At 38.5% G+C, this 26632-nt stretch overlaps 1 protein-coding gene across 1 annotated transcript in view; it reads right to left on the bottom strand.

The window, feature by feature from the left end:
* ZFYVE9 (zinc finger FYVE-type containing 9) overlaps positions 1 to 26097 on the bottom strand; it is a 39846-nt gene extending 13749 nt beyond the window's left edge. The window contains exons 1-8 of the mRNA XM_056845644.1: positions 25972 to 26097; positions 19233 to 21334; positions 16581 to 16680; positions 9711 to 9887; positions 8929 to 9095; positions 8380 to 8503; positions 5782 to 5904; positions 5315 to 5470 (exon numbers count right to left, since the gene is read on the bottom strand). Of these exons, the coding sequence (XP_056701622.1) occupies positions 5315 to 5470; positions 5782 to 5904; positions 8380 to 8503; positions 8929 to 9095; positions 9711 to 9887; positions 16581 to 16680; positions 19233 to 21334; positions 25972 to 26041 (3019 nt within the window). The 5' untranslated portion in view covers positions 26042 to 26097. The remainder of the gene's footprint in view (positions 1 to 5314; positions 5471 to 5781; positions 5905 to 8379; positions 8504 to 8928; positions 9096 to 9710; positions 9888 to 16580; positions 16681 to 19232; positions 21335 to 25971) is intronic.
* Between the last annotated feature and the right edge of the window lie 535 nt (positions 26098 to 26632).

The raw sequence follows: 26632 nt of genomic DNA on the forward strand, positions 1-26632 counted from the left end.
AGGTTTCTGAGGCACTGAAGACCTGGAGAAATCATGTCTTTCCCTTCCAACTAAAACTCCCATGTATCCTGATAAGATGCTCCTTTGCAACGGTGTGGGATTCAGTGTACACATATGCACAGACATAAAAAGGAACTGACAGAAACTGCCTCCCCATTATGCAAACTGCATGCTTATTGGGGTGGAATCTCTGATAATTCTCCCTTCTGGCTGTACCTTGTCACATTGTACCCCATGCTGTTCCTGAGTGACAGGGTATGGTGGGACTGTTTTACCACCCCCTAAATGAGAGGGTACTCTCTCCCCAGACTTCCCCTGCCAGCTTGCAGCCCAGTCAGGAAGCTGGGGCAGAAAGCTGCTTCTTACCCCTCCTTTCTGCCCTCTCTGACACCACATTGGGGTTAAAATCTGCCTCCCTCTTTTAGTGTCACCTAAGGAATCTCACAAAAAGGGGTAAGTTTTGTGGGCGCTGCCAAGTAGCACAGCTCTGAGTAAGTAAGTATGCAGACTCTTTAAACTTTATTACCACAAGGCACAAACTCAGGGTAACTACAAGGCAGTCCTAACTCCAGCTAAGCAAAATTAATAAGTTTTTGGCTAGTTACTTGAATTCTGGTCTTTCCTGGTTTCATGGTGCCCCTCCTCAGGGTCACCTGCAAGCATCCTCCAGCATCATTCTCCTCTACCATCCCTAATCGCAACACACCCTCACCCTGTTATCATCTCTCTCTCCACAACAACTAACCAGAAACAAAGGAACAACACCCCTTTCCATGTGGACTCCTTAGGGCTTTAGCCAATCTGGGTGCAGGTCCTGGGGCTCAAGCCCGCCAGGACATGGTTCCTCCAATCAAGAGGTGTTAACACATCAAAGAGCTAGCATGTTTTCCCTTTAGGTTGTAAAGAACCCTCTCTATCCAGAGAAGTGTATCTTTCCCATACTCTGCCTGTCTCAGGGACAGCAACCCCCCTTCCATCACTATAACTGTCACAGCATATCTTGCTCATCTGCCCCTCACCCACAACGCAGGGAACTAGCTTTTTGATCCAATGCCATATATCTGAATATTTTGCCACATTTGCCATGCAGGAATTCAGTATTTATGTACACGCATCCTTCTTTCACCTTAGTAAATCAGGACACTAGGAGAAAACAAATATGCACACACCATGGGAAGAGGAATTCTCTCAAACAACTTCTAACTCTCTTAATCGCTAATGCGTATTTTAAGCCTAAGACATACTCCTAAAAACTGTCAATTAACACATGACTCTGTTGAAGTGGTCTTTTGTACATGCAGAGCTCTCATTTTTCAACCTACTTGGCCTCCTATTGGGCTGGCATCCAAAGGCACAATGATAATTATGGTATTACTACTGAAACAGAAAGCACACTCCTCCAGTTTCAAAATGTAAAGTGGCACTTTGGCTGAGAACATGACAAGTCCAACTTGAGTTACCACATCGTTTTATCAAAGACTTGAATGTGGCTTTAAGAAACAGGGGAAAGCAGGCATTTTAGAGTAGGTTGTGTAAATAAAACCATCAGCTATAATATGCTGGTTTTTCCTTTCTATGCTCTACAAAGAAAACATGGAATGTAACAGGTTAACTATTTTGTCACAGATTTTATTCCAGTGCCTAATTTAGTGAACCATAAAATAGATACACTGCAACACCCTCTTTCTGCAGAGACAAGATTCCTGTATTTCTGCTGTAAGAATCACTTCAGGACAGACAAGACTGACAACTTTCTAGTCCAACCCTGAGAAATGCAGTAAGGCAGGGTAGATGTCTCGTGCCCTTAAAAGCCTCCGGCATACTAGCTGTTCCCATCTCCTAAGAAGTGGAATTATTTTCCAGGTATGGCAGATTCTGCCTTAAATTTGCACTTTCATCTGCAATGTACGATTATGTGTTCTCAATAATGCCAGACTGGAAAAGTCTGAGAGTAAAATGGAGCAACTATCATACATTTTTTATTCCTGTAACTGTTCCATAGTGATGTGGCTACAATTTTCATTATACCTTACCTACATGAAGTAGCAAAATGATCTCATTTTCAGTTTAAAAAACTCATTGACAAATTTAATATTTCCAAATTCCCAAGTCAGTACATTTACAGTTCAGCCTGTATTCTGCAGAAAAAGTTCAGAAGAGGGCAACCAAGATCATTGGGGGGGAGGGGCGAAGCACCTTCTCTATGAGTAAAAGCTGAAGTGTCTAGGACTTTTCAGGTTAGAAAAGAGATGACTAAGAGGGGACATGATAGAGATTTATAAAATTATGCATGAAGTGAAGAGAGCTGACAAAGAGAAGTTTTCTCCCTCTCCCAAAATACTAGAACTCGAGGCATCCAATGAAACTGATGGGTAGGAGATTCAGGACAGACAAAAGGAAATATTTCTCTACACAGTGAGTGATTCAAATATGGAATTTGCACCTAGAGGATGTAGTCATGGCCACAATAATAGAGAACTTTAAAAGAGGATTAGACAGATTTATGGAGGATAGATCTATCAATGGCTACTAGCCATGGTGACTAAAGGGAACCTCCATATTCAGAAGCAGTCAACCTCTGAATCCCAGTGCCAGGAGGCAACATCAGGGGAAGACCGTGGCCTCTATATCCTATTGTTGGACCTCCAGAGGAAGTGGTTGGCCACTGTGTGAGACAGGATGCTGGACTAGTCTGATCCAGCAGGGCTCTTCTTATGCTCTTAATTAGCTTGAATATCTGGCACATTTATTAACCAGCAACCCTCATTCCTCAGGAATACCAGATAAAGCTTTTATTGCAGTTGTAAAACAGTATTATTAGGAAGCTTTCCTTTCCTTTCCTTTTATCCCTTAGAAGCTCTTTGATCAATTGATCTAGAGCAGCATATATCTAGTGTTGGAGGGATATAAGGACTGAAACAAATCTTGCCACTGACAATGTAGCCTTGGGGTCCCTATCACTTAGTAAAAAAGGCATTATGTCAGTCACAGAGGCATTGGATTTGTATATTAAAAGGGGGGAAATATAGTGCGATCGAAGTTCCTCGTAAAAGCGGCATTCCAAAAGGGCATGGGCTAATGTGTCAATAGAGCCAGAAGAGCAAGGGCAGATCCTGTCTGAGTATGGTATATTCAGAATTCTGCCCTGCATTACCATAGAAGGGTTAGCATTCAATCTTGCCAAGCAAAAAGCTCTACAGAGACGAGGAGTTGTTAGATAATATGTATAGGCAGGCAGACCACGTGGAGGGGGTATTCCGAAGAACTGGGATGAACAGACTCGACGAGCACGAAAAGTAGTGCTGTTATAATCGAGCTCTTTAATGCGCTTTTAAATTTTGGCAAAAGCTTCAGTTTTCCCAAGATCTGATAACATATCCTGCGAGAAGCCCAACAATGCCAGTTTCTCATCTAAGATTTTTTGCCATGAGGATTTAAAAGGGTCATGCTTCAGAGAAGCTAGGAACCCCTCAGTGCTAAAGCACAGTTTAAGGTGTAGTTTAAAGGCGGCCAACCACGCCCTAGCTTCAAGTGACATTTGGCCAAACTCGGAACGAAGAGTAACGCCAGCAACACATCGAGGGGCATTTAGAAGTTTTCGTAAGAACTGAAGCAGTGGACGATCTATAGATTCATTGATGACTGTAATCCAGATGGCAACACCAAAGAGGATAATTGGGGTAATTTTCAGGTTAAAAAGCTGAATAGCCCCTGGAATATATTTGCCACCTTTGGTGTGAAAAAAATTGACAATAGCACCAACCCCAGGTTTAATTTTGTTGGACACTGCATTTTGATGGGCATTCCAATTTAGGTTACGGGAAAAAAGAATGCCAAGGTAAACAAACTCCTTGACTTGGTCAACCTCAAAGCCATCTAATACCCAGCGTAAAAGAGGCAATTTTCTCCTCTTAGTGAAGATCATAATCTTAGATTTATGATGGTTTATTTTAAGACCTTCCCTAGAGCAGTACTCAGAAAAAGTTTGCAAAGATCTTTTCAAACCAATTCTTGTGCGGGACAGGAGAACTGCATCGTCAGCATAGAGTAGAATCGGGGTGGGATGACTTGCAAGCTTTGGGGGGTGGCAAAACTCTGAGAAACTGGTTGCCATATCATTCAGGTATAAGTTAAACAAGAGAGGAGCAAGGAGGCAACCTTGTCTAACTCCCTTGACCAGTTCAAAGGGCTCGGTTAGTTCTCCTTGGTTGCCACAGCGAACCTGAGCTGTGAGGTCAGTATGAAATTGCTGAATAAGCCATAGTAACCTCCTATCCATAGTAGAATGTGATAATTTCAACCATAGCCTCTCCCTCGGGATGGTATCAAAAGCTAGGAAGCTTTACAGTGTTTTCTTACTTTTTATAAATCTACATTGCAGACTAATAGGTATAATGGTAACAACACCTCAGATAAAAAACCTGTGAAACCTACATGGCTGTTACGCACTAGTAAGCTACCTATTAAAAGAGCAACTGCATGGCACCTTCTCTTGATTCCAAGAAAGGCACTGTAATGTCATTGCACCTTGCATGAGAATATAAACACTCAGCCCACCTGCAGACAGGCAGGATTGAAATCTCATTTGTTGTGAACTGCAAGAATTGTGTAATGCAGCCCAAGCACATACAACTACTGAAACTTCATGCACATATGCCTCCAAACTTCTTTGGACATTTAAGTAGCATACAGCTCTAATAAAGATGCATCTTATGCTGTGTAAGTAGACTTATTCATTGGCTAGTAATGAATTCCAGTATAACAATCTATCCATGATAATTTGTATAGCCACAATGTTATATTCCCCTCAGAAAACTCCAGGATAGCATTTCAAAGAGTATCAAAAATAGAATTCAAAAATACATTATGTAGAGATCATAAATTATGCAATCTCACAGTGCAACTGCACGCAGTGTAACTGTAGTGTGATCAAAGGACAAAGTGGAAAGCTCTTTGCTCAGTTAAAATCTGGTTGAGAAATGCATTCACAGATTTAGACTATTCTAAAATATTGAGTCTCCCATTATATGATGTATATGTTGTCTCAATATCACATATCACATGTATTGGCCTTTGAGTCTGAAAGGGAATCAAATACATCTGCATCTAACATTTATTGTTCCATTTCCTCAAGGGTAGAGAGAGCCAACAGAATGGCAGCCTGAGGTACAAATCTGAAATTCTGCCCTACTCATTATAGAAGGCCAAACCATGAAGAGAAGAGAGGCCCCTAAAGTTGCTGCCACACACCTCTGGTGATATAATAACTATCTCTCATCAATCTTTACAATTTTTAAACAGGCAATTCTCTCACCTGCCAGGGCATCTCGATAGAGCTGCACAAAGTGGCTGAAGATATCCTTGGGCAAACACTTCTCATCAGGTAAACATTGGAGAAGAATGACTATTTCTGACTGGCCTACAGCATGCATTCCCTTTGTAGTAAAGCACCAGCACTTCCGGTTCACATCTGCAGAAGAGAAGCATGGTACAGATTTAGAACAGAAAATCAACATTTGAAATGTAAAGTGGAAGCAAACAATATTGAAAGCTGATGATCTATAAATAACCATTAATCGAAACATGGAGGGAGGGTTGATTCACCTCCATTATGGGAGGCAGATTTCTATTATACTTTTATCCTACCCTTTCTCCAAGGAAGAGCATCCATGTTTCTCTACTTCTCCATATCTGCTTGTGAGTAAAATTATTCATAAAAGCACTTTTTATAAAGTAAGTGTGTTCACTGTTTACCATCTTATTAACTTAAACAGGACTTACAATTCACAATTTTAACCATGGACAGCAAATTTGCATTTAAAACGAACACTAGAGGGTCCGGGCCACCATCTTCTAGTTGCTGCATCACTGAGATGTGAGATGGTTTTTCTTCCACGGCATAATCTATTTGAAAAGATTTAGCAGTCAATTACTGTAAAATTACAAATTACTGTAAAATGCTTTTTATAAATTGGCAATAATATACCTCTAACATCTAAGCATGGGGGGAACTAACTTCTTTTCCAAACAGTAGTGTAGAATTGTAAAAGTTAATAGTAAAGTTTCAAACATTTCAGTGACTTAGATCCTAAGAAGTAGAAACGGAATGAAGTCCATACAAGGGATCATTGCTACCTCACCATTCCTCTGGCACCCATGAAAAAGCCATTCCCTAAGATCAGTAGAAAGCAGCCCCCTTCTTGTTCCATATGCACAGGAGTGGGAACTTCCCTCTGACTGCAGAACTGTTTACAAATATAGACCAACCCTCAGAAGCAGCTTTTTAATGGGCATAAGGAGTTCCATGGAGTGAGGGAGGCTGCCACAAACTCTGTTCTATTCACAATTTAAACAAATGGATTTAGGTAATCTATGGGGGGGAATCCTTATCACAGAATTAGAAAGACTGAAGATTTACATTTCTGAATACTATATAGTATGGTATAGAAAACTAAATATGGCATAGAGTTTATAACAGCAGTTTAACATGTCAGCTCTAAGATACCTTTAACATGCACTTGAGGCTTAGCAGGAAGTATATGGATCTCTCCCCAAGTGAATCAGAAAGCACTGGGCCAACATTGCAGAAATTGTACAAGGGCGTTACAGACCACCAATGTAAATGTTGAAGACTTGCCAAAGTTGTAAAATATATTGAGGAACATAGTTGCAAGCAATTCAAATGATTCTTTTTGCATGCTAGAAAGTGGCATTTTTGGCAGTTTTATGTGCCTGAGACTGGAATTCAAAAGATGTTGCACTTTAACTTCCAGTTTCTCTTACTGGAAGAGGGATTTAATTAACAAATTGAGCTAATAGTGTTACCCAGATAAAATATATAAAGTTTTATAAAGTTACATACTTACTTTTTAACAATGGGGGTTACCGCATTATGTATTCCCAGCAATGTATTAAGAGTTTGAAAATGTTATAAACAACATCGCTTTAAAAGGGTTTTTGGATGCCATGGCTAAAAAATGGTTGGAAGATGTCTTCATAGCTAAAGGGGCCAAACAAAGTGCGAACAGTATTTTTTTTAACAGTTTTAAACTCTTAATACATCGGTGGGAATACATAGAAAGTGCGAACAGTATTTTTTATAACATTTTCAAACTCTTAATACATTGCTGGGAATACATAATGCAGTAACCCCCAATATCCTAGTTCTGCTCAATAAGCATAACATGTAACCAACCAACAAATCTTCAACAGGATATCAATCCTTTGAGTTGGTCCAACCAAATTTTCCACTGGTGAAAAAGCAAGGGGGTGTGTGTCTCCTTTGATGACCAAAAAGGCTATACTGGGGATTAATGAGGCCCACATGTACAAATGTCATGTGGGACAGGGACTGTAGTAAGTGAGGAGGAGGATGGGGGTGAGATTCACTCTAGCCCATTGCTTTACAATAACATTCCTCTGCTTCTCTTTGCATAATCGAAGTCTTGCTTCTGCTTTATAGTCATGCTAGAGTACAACATAATGTTGGAACCTAGCTATTATGCTTATGAGTTTATGGTTCTGTAAAAATATTGTAAGAAAATCAGACAAATGGAAGAGAAGTCAAGGGCTATATACAGAAATGTTCTAACAGCAAACTTCTCAAGGAAGACATCTTTCCCATTTTTCTCTATATTTTAATATCAGTCTCCTGACAGGATAAAGTGCTTGACAGAAACACACTTATTGCAAAAACCAACTATCTGAAACATGGCCATAGTAGGGATTTTTTTAAACTGTTAAGCCTAAGTACTTAATAGACTAGCTAATTTTTATTTTGATGAAACAATAAATATAGTACTGTAGCCAGGAACATTTACTTCATCTAGAGCACAGCTTCATAGGTAATCATTTATTTTTGTACAGCATTACTATTCTGGAGATTACACAGACTTACTGACAAATGGGTTCAACCCACAGTTCCTTCCCAGTGCTGACAGAATGACCTTAATATGGAAGGTAAGGGCAAGAGAGGAGCATGTCTGCCAGCCAGTAACAATGGACCTTGAATACTGGCAGCAAATACAGCCTATCAGACACACATTAGCAATGATAATTACTAGCACAGATCAGAGAGGGAAAAATGTTTACCATTTCATTTTCAACATTTCATTTCCAATTTGGCAGGCATCCAAATTCAACCTTCTGTTCTCCCTATCACTCTCCAATACACCTGAATGCCTTTCTGTATATAAAGTGCCACAACAAAATGGCACAACAATAAACAACTTCCCCTCTCTGACTGGCCTTACCCACTGACCGAGACAGTAAAAGCTTATTTTCTCCCTGAACATAGGTTAAGGTTTCAGTATGGGCTGTTCTAGAGTAAACTACAATTGGCCAATCCCAATTATAGATATTCTACTGTTGTGCTCTCACCTCCTTTTACCCCAGTAGAGATGAGAATTGGAGGAAGACCATCTTCTGGAATAAGGTTCATTGCACTGCCAACTGGACTTCCAACCTGAGTTACACTTCTCGAACATGTCAGTGTGTTTTCAGTCTACAAGAGGCGACAAACAAATACTACATAAAATGTAAACCTGCATAACGCTAACATTCACTTTGTCCACAAAGATATTCCATAGCAATATACTGACAGCTAGCTCATTTAGTTACACTTCTTGAAAATGTCAGTGTGTTTTCGATCTACAAGAGGCGACAAACAAATACTGCATAAATTGTAAACCTGGATAACACTAACATTCACTTTGTAAAGATAAAAGAGCATACTGTTCCATAGCTAGCTCAATATACCGACAGCTAGCTCATTTGTCCAACCACATGGCAATGGACAGAAACCTCCTTCCATGTAACTAGGTACAAGGACCCATTCTCCCCCAAGGTATACAGTATCACAAATATCGGAAGAACCAATAATATTTGAACTGTCCAACATACCATGCAACAAATCAAGTTGTTTCCTACCTCTACAGGTGAAGTGTTATTTATAGGCTTGCTTGGATCATGTGACACTGCTAGTGCTCCTGTGGAGGTTGTTCCAGCCACTGTCAACTTGGCTGCATCAGCAACTTCTCCATTGGGTAATATGCCATCCGCAAACCAAACACGTCTTTGTTCTCTGGGCTGAGCCACTAGGGAGAGAGGTGAGAACAGATTAACAGAAGTGCATCCATCAAGCAAAGTGAAACTAGGTGACTTTAACTTATAAAACAGCGGTAAAAGAAAAATGTTTAAAAGCAGACTAGCACTGATTGGAGCTTGAATTCTGCCTAAGGCCATGATCCAAAACAGAGCTTTTTCTTTGTGCAACAATAATTCTCACAGCTGAAATATTGAAACTTCAGTTAGAAAAGCTACATAGCTCTATAGAAGAATTGCTGCAGCAGAAACAGCAAGCAAAGTGCAGCCTCTGAACACAGTTCTCTTCCACATGCACATATCGCTATTTTGGACTGCGGGCCAAGTAAACAAAGCAAATCAGGATTTTCACAGCACAGTATATAGAAGCACTGCACACTTGTCATTACACAAATATACACAACTCCTCCATGGGGTTAGTCACAGTTCAGATTTTGTGGATTTAAAAAAGCTGCAGCATATTAACTTGCTCACGAAATTCATAGCTGAATGGACATTTCATATCAGACGTTCAAGCCTAATATACTACCCACTGGAATATTCTAGCTCACAAATAGGTATGAATAAAAGGACATTTGTTTATAGAGGGGAAGGGAGGAGCTCCATACCTTCTGCACCTGGATGTTTTAGGACTCCCACAGGTACCATAACGGTTGGTGGAGGAGAGTTCAGGGCTCCAGAAGCCTGGGCTTGCTGCAAGGGAGGAATGGTAGAACAGTACTCAGCAGGATTATTAGGATTAGGGCTCTGGCTTGAGGCACTCATCATGTTCTCCCAGGCTTGGGCTAAGGAAACACAATAACACAAGAAAAGGCAATGAGTCTCAGAAAAGTAATCTTACAACTACAAGCAACTCCAGAATCTCCACCTGCCAGGCCAGTGGCTTTTCCTCATCATTAGAAAACACCAATGTTAGACCAACAGAAAATAAACCCTATTTCATCTGGCAAATAAGAATCACAATCATGCAATGAAGGCAGAGAGAGTTTTGTAAATGGAAAGAATTGGCTGGTGGGGGAATCTCAATGTGGAACTCACACAGGAATGGCTCAATTCAGATCTTTAGATCTAACCAGGATCAGACATGGCTAAGAATCCCAGTTACTAGTTGTACAAAAAAGATTTGATTTCAGGGGGGGAAATGGGAAAAAAATTGAGTACTGTAAATGTCAACAAGTTAACCTCTGAACAAAGTGAACAGATGGATGCTGCAATTACGATGACGGAACTGGAAGAAGCAATATCTAAACAAAAGATTGACAAATCACCTGGCCCAGATGGAATTACGGCTATGTTCTTTAAATTATTCAAAGAAGACCTCAAGAACCCTTTTTTGGAGGTATGTAATTCAATATTAGAAACGGGTCAAGCTCCTGAGACGTGGTCATACGCTTTCATATCATTAATTTATAAATCCGGGAAGGACCCAGAGAGAGCAACTAATTATAGGCCAATATCCTTATTAAATGTGGATTATAAAATATTTGCCTCAATACTATCCAATCGATTAAAGCAAATCATTACAACCTTGATACATGATGATCAGGCAGGCTTTGTTCCAAGAAGGCAAATAAAGGACAACCTGAGACTATTATTGAATGCTTTAGAATATTATGAATATCATAATCAACATAAAGCGGCTTTTATATTTTTAGATGCTGAAAAGGCTTTTGATATGGTTTCATGGGAATATATGAAAAAAGTGTTGGAAAAGATGGATTTTGGAACCAGATTTTGTACTGGAATTGATGCTATCTATAATGTACAAAAAGCCAAAATATTAGTGAATGAATCAATCTCAGCCCCATGTGACATACAAAAAGGAACAAGACAAGGTTGCCCACTTTCCCCTTTACTATTTATTTTGACTTTGGAAACTCTCTGCAGTAAAATACGTGATACGGAGCCAATCCACGGCTTAAAAGTAAATAAACATGAGTATAAATTGAGAGCTTTTGCAGATGATCTATTACTAATTCTGGATGACCCAAATAGATCTATAAACAACTTGATGGAAGTATTGCAACAATATAGTGAAGTTTCAGGGTTTAAGATTAATCAAGACAAGACTCAGACACTATTTAAGAATCTTACCAAAGAAGAACAAAGGGTTTTTATGACCATTTCGAAGTGGGAGAGAACAAGTAAAGTACAGCATCTGGGAATTTGGATTACAAATAAAAGTAAAGATCTATTGACGAATAACTACATTAAACTCTGGGAAGTACTTAAGAAAGAGATGGTGTCGTGGTCTTATAAAAATATTTATTTACTGGGCCATATTTCAACAATTCAAATGAATGTATTACCTAGGCTGTTATTTTTGTTTCAGAATTTACCAATAATTACGCAAACTAAGTATTTTGATATGTGCAAAAAAGACTTGTTGAACTTTATTTGGCAAGGGAAAAAACCAAGAATTGCCTATAAATACTTAGTGGATTTAAAAGAAAGAGGGGTTTTTGTTCTACCGAACTTTAAGCTTTATGCGGAGGCTTCTGCTTTGGTCTGGCTAAAAGATTGGATGACGTTAAAAAATACTCGATTATTGGATTTGGAAGGTTTCAACAATAGATTTGGGTGGCATGGCTATTTGTGGTATGATAAACTTAAGGTACACATGGTTTTTCAACATCATATTATTAGATCATATTGATTAAAACATGGTTAAGATATAAACATTTGTTGGATACTAAGACACCGTTGTGGATTTCTTCACAGGAAATGTTAACCTTACGGCCACTAAGACCATCCCAATTTATTATATAACAGGACCTTTTAAAATGGGAAGATAGACAATATGTCTTGAAGGATTTTGAGGATGTCAAAGAACACTTAACCTGGTTCCAATATTATCAAATAAAAACTGTATACTTACAAGATATGAAAATAGGATTTCATAAAGATAAATCAACTTTTCAACAGGGTTTATGGGACACTTCAGACCACTTAATTTCAAGGATGTACAAACTCCTGTTGGTATAGTATACGGAACAAGAAACAATTAAACCTACAATGATAACATTGGCTCAGACACTTGGTCATAATATCCCTATGAACTGTTGGGAAAGACTCTGGTTGAGAGATATGAAAAAGGTCCTCTCTCAGTCGTTAAAGGAGAATATCTACAAGATGATTTATAGATGGTATCTTACTCCAAAAAAACTGTCTAAAATGTATGGTTCAATGTTGCGTTTGTTGGAAATGCCAGGAGAAAATTGGTTCATTTCACCATGTTTGGTGGCTTTGTGACAAAGCTAAGAACTACTGGGATATGATTTACAATGAACTAAGATTAATATTACAACAAAATATCCCTAAATTACCTGAGATGATGTTGCTAAGTATTATACCTGACTATATTTTAACACAGAGAACTTTTTTGCTCTATGCTACCACGGCTGCAAGGTTAGTTTATGCAGCTAAATGGAAGACATCTGAGATTCCGGAGAAAAAGGATTGGATCCTGAAAATGTTTGAACTGGCGGAGATGGTGAAATTGACTGCGTTGATAAATTAGGATGAAAACGAAGAATTTCTGAGGGAGTGGGAGAGATGGATTGTATATTGTGATAATGAACTGAAAATGAAAAATGTAAAAGGTTATGACTTATTCTAATTCAACTGCTAAATAGCAAAAACCTCATTTTTAGAGGGAGAAGAAAATTAAGTAATTAAATTAAGCTGAAGTAAACTTTTGTATAATGAACTATGATGAATTAGATACTAATCATAAAGAGGATATCTAGGACTGTAAGAGATGGAGGAGGGTGATGGGGAAGTAAGAAAATAGAATTTAGGTGATCTATATAATATAGATATACCGTAGATACAGAGAGAATTATGTTAACAATGTTAATGAAATGTATGTGATAGAACTAAGAAAAATAAAAATAATATTATAAAAAAAAGAATCCCAGTTACTGGGGAAGATATGAGCCGTAGTGAATGAAGGCACTACTAACGAGTTAGATTGAAGAATTCCATCTTCATTCTCAATGTACAAGGAGGGAGATGGTGTACGTGTTTGTGCCCAAAATGAACAAACAGATTTGTGATGTCTCCACTGAGCCTATGTGTATATAAAATGGTTGAATTACTTATTTATCTTACATAAACCTTCAAAATTATCACTATCATCCTAAGAAAAAATAGAGGCTACATGCTATTGACCATTATGATAGATTTTTTTCATTGCTGTCAGTTTGTATTAGCAGCTCTTTGATTCTCATATCAGAACCTGCTTGTTTACATAGCCTTTGTACTGCTGCTGGACAACTTGAAGCTAATCAAGGGATTTAGCCCTTATTGGAGACTTTGCCCCAGGTGCCTCCTAAACCTCTTTCATACTATAGATGTTTTATTGGCCATAAGTGGACAGAGCTGCTCCTCCAGATCTTTGGGTATTTGGCACAGATGATGGATGTTTGGGTATTTGGCACAGCCCAAAGAAAGCTGGGAAACAAGCACCCCTTTTCACCTTTTCTGAGAGCTTAGAGCACCTGGCTCAGAAAGCACAATGCTGGTCTCAAAGAGGATTTTTTTGTTCATATTGTTAATATCATTTTGTTCATCATCCTACAACCCTAAACCCAATCAGAAGTGAGTTTAATACAAAATATCATACAAGTTTAATGAAAGGTATAAAATGCAAGATATACAACACCCAAATGGGGACTTTTTAAAATAACACTTTGGGGGGGGGGGGGCAGACCACACACAACCTGACTCTTTCTCCTCTATGGCATTAAAAATTATGAAAGAGTCCCTCCCTCTCTCCTTTGTAGTATATCAACTAAAAACAGCTTCATTCTTCATCATATATGGATGACTGCCAGCAACACAAATACACATTCACATACACCCCTCTCCAACACACAATACATTAAGCATTCTGGGGAAATTACATCCAGTGTATGATCCTTTTGAGAGCAAAAAATGATGAAGAACCTGCTTTATTTTAGCAGAGGAATCTGGAACATGTGAGTGGATCAAATGATAAAGATGATCTGACAAGCAGCAAGAAAGATTCAGGGCAACTTTATCAAATGCAAATATACAAACGTTAGGTTCCAGATAAAGGAAACTTAAGATAAAGGAACATGGGCTCAACTTGTACGGTTGATAAATGCTTTTTTTCTTCATCACTAACAAGTTCACACTAAAATAGAATGTTTTCAATGAAATCATTATAAAAGCTTTAAATTTTGTTAAGACTTAACAAGAACACTTTCTGATTCAAATGATCACATGTCAGGTTCTACCCTTCTATCATCCAAAAGTACTATTCATCATCAAATGGAATCCTTTGCTATAGAAACAAGGACCTTTAACAATATTTATTTTGAATATGCACAAGTTCCCCATCTCAATATTTCTTGTCCTCAAAAAAAATCAATCTCACCTTAGTCACTACTTTTTAATTCATAGTTGTAATAAACCCACCATTTCTAGTCATATTTTTATCAGCCTTCAGGGAAATATATTAATATTTAATACTTTAAACAGCACTTATACTGTACCAACACTTTTAAAAGATGCAATAAAAATAGGCTAAGAAATGACAAATTCACAACCTTTTAGGCCAAACAGACATCAAACATTCAATGTACTGAAGAACGAGGCAGAAATGTCTAGAACTACTGTTAAGATCATAGAACATGTCACTTGTAAGCATTTCTTCCCCTTGATCTTCTGTCATGAGAACAAAGTTGCCAGTGTTTTCCTCTGCTGAAAATGAGCCTTTACAACAATACAGCAGTTTCATGACAAAATATTAAATTGCAACTACTAAGCCTGTTTGGAGAGTAACACTTGCCTCTATTTTAAACCAATTACTCGTGCTAGAATTTCAAGGATTCCAAACAGAGAAAATAAGTTCAATTAATTTTACTATTCTTTGGGCAAAAACTATAGGTTTGGTGAGTTCCATTCATTTTACACACACACATATAATTTTCTTCCTTGAACTAGAGCAGTTGAGGGCACATTGAGAACCCTATAGGGTTTTTCAGAAAATTAGAAGTTTTACAGATGTTCTAAATCCAGCATGTTGATTTTGACTTATATTTGGAAAACATATTTTTAAGTGCCTCAATTTTCTACTCCAAAAGCAACAAATATTTTGTATTTGATTAGGGGAAAAGTCAAATGTGGTTTAAACGTTATATTCAAACAAATTTAAAGCTTTTGTGGAAATTATTTTTATTGCAATAGTACTTGTAAAAGGTTAAAGACACTACACCATGTACATTCTTTACATGGTTTAAACTTGAGGGGAAAACAAAGGCACTGACACACTAATTTTAGCACACCTGAAGAACTTTGTATGATATTCCATGGCCCTGGTTGTCCATTTATCTACTTCAACCAAATGTAACTCTTATCCACAGTGGTTACTAGGGCTACTTCATCACTTGCAGTACTTGTTAATTCCATTTCAGGTTGGTGAATACAATATCCCTTCCATCATGCAAGGGGAGACTTAGCAATAAAAAATTCAACTTTGGTTTTGGTTTGGCCCACATAGCCACTCAGGTAAATTCATAATTTGATTTTTTAATTGGGATTATTATATTTATTTGTCGCTTTATCCCTCTTACCCCCTAGTTTACAAATCACTAAAACATGTGTGTACTTTTACACAACTAAGGATACTCCACTGGAAAACATTAATTACTGAAAAACTGAAACTCAAGCTGCCTAATATCATACAGGCAATGGAACCCGTTCATTGTTACTACAATCATAAGACCCCCAAAAAGGAAAAATTTCCATGGATAAATAAAACTCTGAAAAAAATTCCACTTTACATCTCTGCCTCTGATACTGTAGAAAACTGGATCATTCTAGTATGCCTCTGTGAGTGCACTAGAGGTCCTGGATTCGGATTATTTATTTATTTAGAGAATTTATCTCCTTCCTCTACAGAAACCAGTTCAAGAAGCCTCACAAAGCAAAAACAGCACAATAATACCATCATAAAAACAAGCATAAATTAAATTACAGACACAAAAACAATATTTATTCTCTCAAGCTAGAAAGGCTATAAAAACAGCCAAAAGAGATGGAACCTTTCAATAAAAAGAATGAGGTAAAGACAAGTGTTTTGGCCTGATACCTACCAGGCAAATTGTAAAAAACCACCACTGAAAATGCTTCATCTTCAGTTACCTTCTTCACCTCTGCAGACAAGGGCACAGAGCAGTGCTTGGAAAGACCTTTACGGGCAGGCTTGACCGAAAGAGGCAGTCCTCATACCATGGTCTCAAGCTATTTAGGGCATTACGGACAAGAACCAGCCTTTTGAATTCTGTACCTATTTACCAGCATGCAAATAATTTTCCAAATTATAATCAGTGCCAACAGGAAAGCAAAATGTACTAGAAGACAGTATCAGCTTCACTCAGGCACATGGATGATTCCATCTAGCATAAAGTCAGTGGAATTTTACATTTAGTTCTTTTGCTATTACTTACCATTCATTAGTACTGAATGGCAAATTACACACACTCTGGCTTCCTTTCTGTCCATATACAGCAGTTTGCATTTCAGACTGCAGCAGGCTGCACAGAAGACCTTAAATAAATAGGAGAAATATACTCAGTCATTTAGCAGTCTCTTATGACAGAATTCTGTGTAAGTTACCTGCAAAGTCAAGTCTAATTTCGTCTCTTTTTGTAATATTACAGGGAAAATGCCTCAAAGAGCTTTTGTTCAAATGCAGAAACTAATTATACAAGCTTCAATGCAAATACATAATATATAGTAATTGTGGTGTCAGCATTCAATTTCAGAACAATATTACTATAAACTATTCTTCAGAGTATTCAAAACAGAATTTAGAGAAAGGTAAAGATAAAAGTATGGATATCACTAATGTTTACAGTTAAAGCTGAACTGGCATAAGGAAATGTTCAACACAGAACAGAGATAAATACTCTGCACTAAAGATCATTCATATACTTTAAAATTAATCCCCAAACTAATCTACAATTCCATGTTAGCCCTCAAGTAATAGGTCATGAGGATGGCCAAGCTGCAATGCATCATGTTTATCTCCCAAGCAATTAAATGAGGGTCCTTCTTCTTTTCACCCCACTGAATTAGCAATTGGAAGGGGCAGAAGAATAAAGCAGGGACGTAAAATCATTCTCAGGCAAACTGCAGATAAGCGCATTTGGTACTATTAGAGGCTACTTGTTGTACACATCCTTAACAATGTTGAAAAAATGTAAAATAATGTGTAGACCCAAATTAGGCATTCATGTGTATGCAGGATTAAAATCTTACACTGTATCTCTTAATTACTTTTTCACATAAAAAAGATCAAGCACATATAAGCATAAAATCCCTAATGGATAGTTAGAAGGTATTCACTTCGGGCTGACTTTGTGATGTGTATGTTATGAACCTTAAGTAATAGTTGAAATTCAAAAGGAATAATATGCAGAACAAAATCTTTAACTTAAATTGTTTTTAAAAACAGTCCTCTGGGTAAGAATGGGTACCCTACATAATAAAATCTATGCTTTTCTTCAGGAAAACCAGAAATTGCTGTATGAAACTACATCTTATTCATATTTTTAAGTACCACACATAGTTCTGTTACCCTTTCGTTCAATTTTACTTCTCTTGGCAGGCAGCACAATCGGGGTGGGGGGAGGTAGCTAGACGGCGGCTGGGAGTGGGAGCAGCTCCTATGGAGCTTCGGCCCTTAGTTGAAGATAATATAAAAGTTCACATTTTTGCATAAGACCCTAGCTTATTTTATATGTGGTTCTGCATAACGTAAGTACAAATCCTAAGCTACGATTCTGATTAAGGTATAACTATATACATTTTTAAAAAACAGCTCAGCTGTCATGTTGATAGATGTTAAAGGAGGTATTTGACTTATATACTCCAAGAAGATATATACAAAAATTGTGATACTAGTACCACAATAACTACATTTTTTTGGCATTTTATTATAGACAGCTTGATCCTAAGCCAACTTTTTTTAAATAGTAGTGTGCAAATTTGTTTGATTTTATTTTATTACACATATTTTCATTGTTTTTTTACCCACTTGTAGGACTGTCCATCTCACCCTTAACAACTTCTCCTCCTCTCCCTCCCAACCCTGTCATAATACTGACTGTGCAGGAGGCTGCTGCAGACATGTCAGCCACCCTGAGGACTGCATTCCCCAGGAAGTTATCAATAAATGACTGGGCTAACTCACATAAGTGGTTCAGAGATATAGAATATGCTTTGCTTGCAGAAGGTCCCACATTCAGTTCCTGGCAGGTCCAGTTAAAGGGTTTCAGGTAGCAGGACCTGGAGAATTGCTTCCAGTCAAGAGCAGGCAATACTAAGCTAGATGAATCAAAGCTCTGACTCAGTATATGACCACTTCATCTCTTCATAATGTTTTTTATATTTTAGTGAAATTCGGCAGGCACATATACAGATAAGCATTTTACCTGCTTCTTGAGGCACCTCACCACCTAAAATGTCTATGAATTTGGAAAAATCATTAATTCTAATATTGGTATCTCAAATGTATGATAACCACGAGCAAACTACTTATTCACAAAATAGACTAAAATCTTTACAACCATGCATCTGAACTGCTGTTCTTGCTTTCACATTTAATGAAACAAAGATAGTATATCCAAAAGATCTTTTCCTGCAACCAAGGAGAATTAAAACTTAAAATTAAGAAAATACACATGTCACAGAAACACAATTGTTGTACACTGTGTACACATAACACAGAGGAACATCATGAATTATCTTGGACACATTAATGGAAAAACTGCTAATAAAATAGCTTTTTACTCCAAACCAAAAGGCAGATTAAGTCAAATGAATGATGGAATAATTTGGGTAAGCTAACTTCCTATACATAGTTAAGTACTTCCATGCAAATCACATATGTAAGAAATTCTAGAGCAGGTATATTCAAAAATGAATAACAATTACATTATAAATAATCACCATTCTCAGTAACAATTAAAAATGAACAGGAGTTGCATAATGTGCTTACCTGAAAATTAATGAAACATTTCTAGAAGACGGTTGAACTAGAAACAACTTGTCTACAATTTTAGCCCTTACCATTTATTTAAGTCATAAAAACTTACCTTTCCACAGGCTCTGCAGTGGTGCCGCCTTTTTGTAAATGTAAACCTCGCCTCACATTTCATGCAGTTTGGCGCTTGAGAGTCTGGGACCCAAACTGGAGCCACTTCGCCCAAAGTAGTAAATGGCTTTCTCGCAGGAATGCCAAATTGGCCGGCTCCAAGATCATTGTCTGGACTATCCGAGGCTGCTGCAAGGCACGAATTACTAGAAACCCCAGACTCGTACTCAACCGAAGGCTCCCCACCAGTATCCATGACGGAAGCACTCAGTGATGTTTCATCAGAAAATATATTTGGTGTTAAGTTTTCACCTAGTTTTCCTTTTCCAGATACATCATTTTTGTTTTTACTGTTACCTCCACAATTTGGGGGAACCAGATCGTTTTGTAAATGGTCCAATAATGGCTTTGGGATTTGCAGTTTAAGATTGGTAGGCTGTTTGGGTCGGGCACCACCAAAAGGAACACTGAGAGGTTGCAGGCTACCTGCCGGTTTGGGTGATGTTTCGCTTGGTTCTGACCGTGTTGGGCTGCAGAAATTGTGTAAATATTTCTTTTTCATTTGGTCTCCAGTGCAGTTCAAAATGAGACCACTCCTGTCCATGGTCTCATTGCCTCTTTGTTCGTAAGCACTGCTGTAGCATTCTGACTTGCTCTCCTCTATCTCCTTTTCCTCAGTCACAGAGTCTTCCTTAGAAGGTAAAGTCTTTGGAATATGAGCAAGGACTGGATTTTGTATTCCACAGGAATCACAACCATTGGGCAGATTACTTGATGCTGACGTGCCTATGACACCAGTAGGACTGGAGTCTTCAACCTCATCTATACACATTCCTTTTACATCAGTATCTTCTTCTGCCATGCCTTCACAGTTATCAGCATTACTACTATATAGCTCCTCATGCTTTGCTATATGTAATAGTACTTCATTCTCCCTGCATGTTTGTTTATTACTTATCTCGTTTTGTTTAGTCAGTTCCCCATTAGTCATCTCCTGAGATTCAGATAAACACTCTGTCACACTGAGCAATTCAGTTGTGCCGAGAATTTTTTCACATTTGTCAGCATTTTTTTCAAATGCATTTCCTTCCCGAGTTGTGGAATGTCTGTCAAAACGCTCACAGTGATTGTCACTTTTAAATGCATCACACCGATAAGCTTCAGAGATCTCAGATACCCCTGATTGAAACTTTTGGGTCATTTGATCTACTATAGAAATCTCTCTGAAGAAATCCCCACTGTGTGAACCAGGTGAACTGTTTCTTGTTTCTAGCTCAGTTCTCTGGGCAACAGCAGAGATATCAAAACCTTCACCTGATGCACAACCTACTTCCATTTTACTGATACTGCCATGTGGCCTGTGTAAGGTAATTACATTTGCTGCTGCAGACTCTAAGATCTGAAGGTCTTCATTTGTATTCTCATCCTCCTTTAAATGAGTAAAAGAATCTCCACTGGATAGGCAATCAGAAACAGCAGTAACGACACTATAATGATTAACCAGATCTTCTGTATACAGCTTGTTTTCTTGAACTGTTTCCTTTTCAGTATCTGTATCTTTCTCAGTTATTCCATTTACAGTAACATTAAGATGATCAGTTTGTTGGGCTTCATTGTCCAGTGTAAAGCTAACAGTATCCATTAGGGAGGAATTGCTGTAATTTTTACAGTCCAATAAATCACCACTTTGCAGTGTCTTTTTGTCACAGTTATGCATGACTGCTACAACTAGAACATTTTTCTCCTCTAGTAAACCAGCTGTTTCAACACATTCCTTTTCGTCTTCATTCACAGAATTACACTGAGCATTCTGATTACTATTTCTCCTAACAAGCTGATCATCTGCTGTCACCTGATCATCAATCCACACATTTGGGTTCTCTGAGCTTATATTAAAATTATTTCCATTAGAACAAAAATCCCCTTCCCCTATTGATGTAGCGGCCAAATGAGACAGGGACAAGGATTTTAATTTCTGTGGACATTCATCAGGAATTGATTCATTCACATTGGCCAGAGTTGGGTTAAAAGACAACCGATGAGAAGGGGGATCCAATATCTGATTCCACTTTGCTTCCAACAATGTAGGCGAAACAACCTCATCTGGAAAAAAATACAATGCCTTTAAGAAGTAAATTCAGCACAGCTATGAAACTTCTGTTTTGTAAAAGAATATCAATATTTTTCTATCTCTAAGCTACTTCTGAAAGAGAAATCCCCAATGTCCAATAATACTGACAAAGACTGCAATACTGAGAATTCTTTATCAGCAGCTAAAAGGATAGTATCTGGGAAACTAGGGGCCCCAGACTCACCTGGCCACTGTTTGTGGGCCCGTGGGGGGCAAAGGGGGAGGTGATGCAGCTTGCCAGCTTGACTGGGTAGTGGCTGTTTCCTCCACCTTTGGGGATCTCCTTAAGGAACTTTAGGGTGAGGGCTTACTGGGGACATGCCCAGCTTGGGGACTGTCAAGGCGCCCTCACCTTCAAGTGGCAGGGGCACCATGCAGTGGTCTGCGCCCATGTGGAATCCTATATCCTGCTATCCCAAGGCACCCCCCAGGAGGTGAGCTGGGTGGGGTAGAGTTCATCAGCGAACAGATGGGTCAGCCGATGAAGGGATTGGTTGCTCCATGATGTGCCAAGGCTCTGACAGCTGCTGTAACCAATAAAGTTGTGGTCATTTTCAATCCAGAAGGTTGTCCATTGTCACTGCATTTTCTTGTGGTTGTATGAGGGGGTTGCCTCGCTGTCCCTTTGCCCCTTCAGTGTTGGGACCATAAATCCTTGCACTACAAATATACACTAATTTGTGATTTCTTCTGAAGGTACTCTGAGTACTAGGTTTGTGAAGAAACTACAGATCTACAATTTCTACCCTTCTTTGGGGAAACATTATTACAGTTACCCAGGTTAAAATCAGTTTAGTAGTCTCAAGCCTAGAACCCAAATGTTTTCTAGTAATATTATTCTAATTGACATATACAATTTAAAACTTTAGACCGATATGCTCCATGTACAAAGCAGATGACAAAAAACTGTTGTAATGAATGATGAATAAGCAAATGCCAAACCACACGTCACCATAGCAATTGTGCAAACTCTTGAAACAGTGCAGTGTAACGAAGCAAACAGAATGTCACTTTTCGAGTTCAAGAAGCAAGTTCAAATTTGTGGTTTAATCATAAAGCTCACTGAGCAGCCTTGGGCAAGTCATCACATCACAGCTTAACCTCCTTGACAGAAATGTCATAAGCGTAAATGATTAAAATAATTGCAAGGCACGTTTTACACTGATGAGTGTTACAGAAGCTGTACTAACTACAATTCTCTGCTGAGAGCACTATGGAACCATGGTGACTGCTAGGTATTTTACAGAAATCTCTATCTACCGAACTACCAGCTTGGAAATAATGTAAAAATATTAGTGTAAAATATTGTATATATTTGAAGTGAATTCTCTTCTTGGCAAAAATAAAGAGATATTGTGGAAATATATGCCTTATGTAATAAAGAACAAAAAAAAAACAGATAAGAGAGATGGAGGAAGCCAACTCCAGCCCTCAGATGCTGCAGGAAAACCCACGGGACAAGGAAGAGACTTTGTCAGGTGCAGAGGGAGAGTCCTGCAGCCCAGGACCTGAAACAGAAGCCCTGCAGCTGCCAGCCTCACCCCTGGGGTCACCAGAGCCCTTGGAATGCCAGAAAAGGTGGGCCTATGCATTAGATTCCCTAAACAGGGAATAGTCTGTCATCCCAGCAGCCAAAGAAAAGGACAGAAATGCAAACTTCATGTTCTCTTCATGGATTGTTAGATGGCATGTATAAAGGAGCCAGGTTTTACTTTATTCTGTAGCTGGAGACAGGGCACACTAGACAGTTGCCTGGGGGCCCCACGAGCACAGGGGCCCCATGCTAATTTGTGTATGTGTGTGACTTGCTGTCAATAAATAAATAAATACTATACTAAACTATAAGTATTTGTTATTAGAGAGTGTTAGAGAGCCAGTGTGGTATAGTGGTTAAGAGCAGTGGTTTGGAGTGGTGGACTCTGATCCGGAGAACTGGGCTGGATTCCCCACTCCTCCACGTGAGTGGCGGAGGCTAATCTGGTGAATTGGATTTGTTTCCCTGCTCCAACACATGAAGCCAGCTAGGTGACCTTGGGCTAGTCACATTCTCTCAGCCCCACCTACCTCACAGGGTGTCTGTTGTGGGGAGTGGAAGGGAAGGTGACTGTAAGCCGGTTTGATTCTCCCTTAAGTAATAGAGAAAGTTGGCATATAAAAACCAACTCTTCTTCTTCTTCTATTGGAAAATGCATTTTTAGCATCTGTTTTACTAAAGATAATGAACAACATTAATGTTCTTGTGGGTTATCCAGGCTGTGTAACCATGGTCTTGGTATTTTCTTTCCTGATGTTTCGCCAGCAGCTGCGGCAGGCATCTTCAGAGGAGTAACACTGAAGGACAGTGTCGTCCTTCAGTGTTACTCCTCTGAAGATGCCTGCCACTGCTGCTGGCGAAACGTCAGGAAAGAAAATACCAAGACCACGGTTACACAGCCTGGATAACCCTCAAGAACCAATGAACTCTGACCGTGAAAGCCTTCGACAATATTTTTAATATTAATGTTAATTTGGGTTTAGATTAAGAATAAATACTGAAGTATAATGTAAGTAAGGACTTGTTCGTTATGGAAGCACCAATAAATATATATTTAATTTTATCAACCATTTACCTTTTTATACCTGTGATTAGTTGTGTAGGTAGAGGCCCCAGTGCACTGCTTTGCCCAGGGACCTATAATGCTGTTAAGACGGCCCTGGCTGGAGACAGTCCAGCTGCAGGCAGAAAGGCAGTGACTATGTTTAGGGCATGCAAGAAAGAAACAAAAGCGGGAATGCCTAATCTTTGTCCTATTGCTTCTTTTCTTCCTGGTACAATAAGCTCAGTGATGACAATGACAGGAAGGCTCCCACTCTCCTGGCTTTCCACAAACTATTATTCAAGAGGGCTTTTCTACGCAAGCAAAAGGGTAGCACTGAACAAAATGCTTAAAGTTACTTGGATAAATTTTTAGGGGCTGTGGTCTATACTACTGAGTTGGATCTTGTTATGTAAACTTTGTATCATTTGATGTATCATGTTAACACTTATGCTTTGCTTCAGTTCTGTTTTTATACTTCTGGTTAGGTCTAAAATCCCATTCCTATTTCATTGTTTATTGATCGTCTCATCCTGTTGATCGTATTGACTCACACTGTGTAATCCTCCTTGAGTCCCAATGAGAAAGGCAAACTATAAATAACATAGATAAATATAGCAGAAAAGAGAGGGTTGCGCTTATTTACAGTCCTCACAGTGTTCCGCTGCCCAAAGATACTGGTTTTTCTCTTCAACTGTTTTTCCTTCTAGCCAGAAAGACTCCAGCCATTTTTCCAGACTGCTGCTGTACCTTCTCCTTTCCCTCATACACATACACTTGTAAGTGCCATAAGGGGGGGGAAACACAACAGCAGTACAGAACACAGGGTTTACGAGTTATACCCACAGATTCACAACATTTCTGTTACTTCAAAGAAACAGAATTATTGTGTAAGAAGGCAATTTTATAAATCAAACTAGTGAACAAATATGACCAGAACAGGTAGTAAAATCCCATTAATTTAGATAGCACGTCAACAATTTTCATAACTTCAGCCCCAAAGACAGTATTTTCCATGTAACAGCTGCTACCAATGTTAAAATGTTCATACTAAAAAATGCCCTACTAACAAAAAATGACTCAACTGAAAGGAGTTATAGCCTAATACCTACATGAAAAGTTACAAATCCTGTTTATTTTTGAGATCTTTGTAAAAATAACAGACTTACTATAGGAAGCAACTCTGACTCAGCTACATTCACAAGAAGGCAATGGGTTCAACACCAGTCACAGACATGAAAAACGACTTGAGAATTTTATGTTACAAAACATTTATAATGGTTCAATGCTATAGAAATGTCTAAAACAGAAGTAGAAATCTGTGATTTATGGCACTTGTATTTGTGAGAAAAAAATATATCAATTTTTCAGAAAGATGTAATTTTACTTTCTTTTCATAGATTAGAAATATAGTTACTGTTACTCCTCATGCTTATTTCTCCCTCACAGCCTTTTGAGAAAGACAAGAGCAACATATACACAGAAATGTGTTAAGTTCTAAAGCCTAGTTATGATGATATACAGGGTTTTAAAATTTTATTTTAGAGTTTTATAATATGGACTAGTACAGGTATGTTAGCAAGCTGTTTGCTAGAGTCAAAGAATTGGATGAGGAATTCTAAAACCTAATTGTAGAATATCTTAATGACATTTAATAGTCAGATTAACATCAGAGAAAGAGATACGGAAGGAAGAACGCGTACATACTAGGTGGCAGGAAAGAGAACATAAGCACTCTGAACTTATTTAATAGCTCACCTACTACATCTGTGCCAGGCAATTCTCCCTCTGAACATTACATTTTTACCCAGCTATCCCATTATGCAGGGAGATGATTCAGGTGTTTATTGAAATTTAAAAAATATATATATTAGTGTCCTATCAAGTCAAAATTCATGAACAACTTCCAGTGTCTCAAATATTTTTACAGTAAGGACAAAGGTAACAGTTACAATGGAACCAGAAACACACAACACGCACAGTCATAGATCTAGAGGCAAGTTTGCATCTTCTCTCCTAACAAAGTTACTCACCTTCATTTTGTTCAAATTCATCTAAAACCTTATCAAGGTTATAGGCCTCTGCTTGGAAATAGTTCTCCATTTGTCAGGAAATGGCACCCAGATCCTTGTCTGAACCTGTTGAGCAGATAGCCAGTTATGAACATCTAATAATATTCCAGCATTCTATCTTAAACTTGAGAGAGTAATTACAATATGAATTTAAAATTTATGCCAAGTCAACATGTCTTCCAAAAATAAGAGCATTTCCTCGTATTCCAAAAATTTTAGCAGATGAATTTTCTTAAATCTACATCCCATCTGATCCCTTATCAATAAAACTCAAGTTTAAAAATAAACTGGACAGCCTTCAACATCAGTAAATAACTGATTAAATGTAACTACATGTTAAAAGTAGTAAAATTAGGCTAAGGAATTGCAATAGTTTGGGGAGGAAGGTTTTCAGCTTACCGTATATACTCACATATAAGCCGTGTTTTTCAGCCCAAAAAAAGGGCTGAAAAAGCCAGCCTCGGCTTATACGCGGGTCAATACGGTAGAGGGGGGAGGGAGGAGGGAGGAGGGAGGGGGGAACTTACCGCCGCCATCTTTTCCAGACCGGGAGCGGCCTCCAGAGTCCCCCTGCGGCCGCAGGGAAGGCGCTCAGCCGCCCCCGCCGCCTTCTCCCGGCCGG

This window comes from Euleptes europaea, chromosome 2 (genome assembly GCF_029931775.1).
Source record: "Euleptes europaea isolate rEulEur1 chromosome 2, rEulEur1.hap1, whole genome shotgun sequence".
NCBI classification, from domain to species: Eukaryota; Metazoa; Chordata; class Lepidosauria; order Squamata; family Sphaerodactylidae; genus Euleptes; species Euleptes europaea.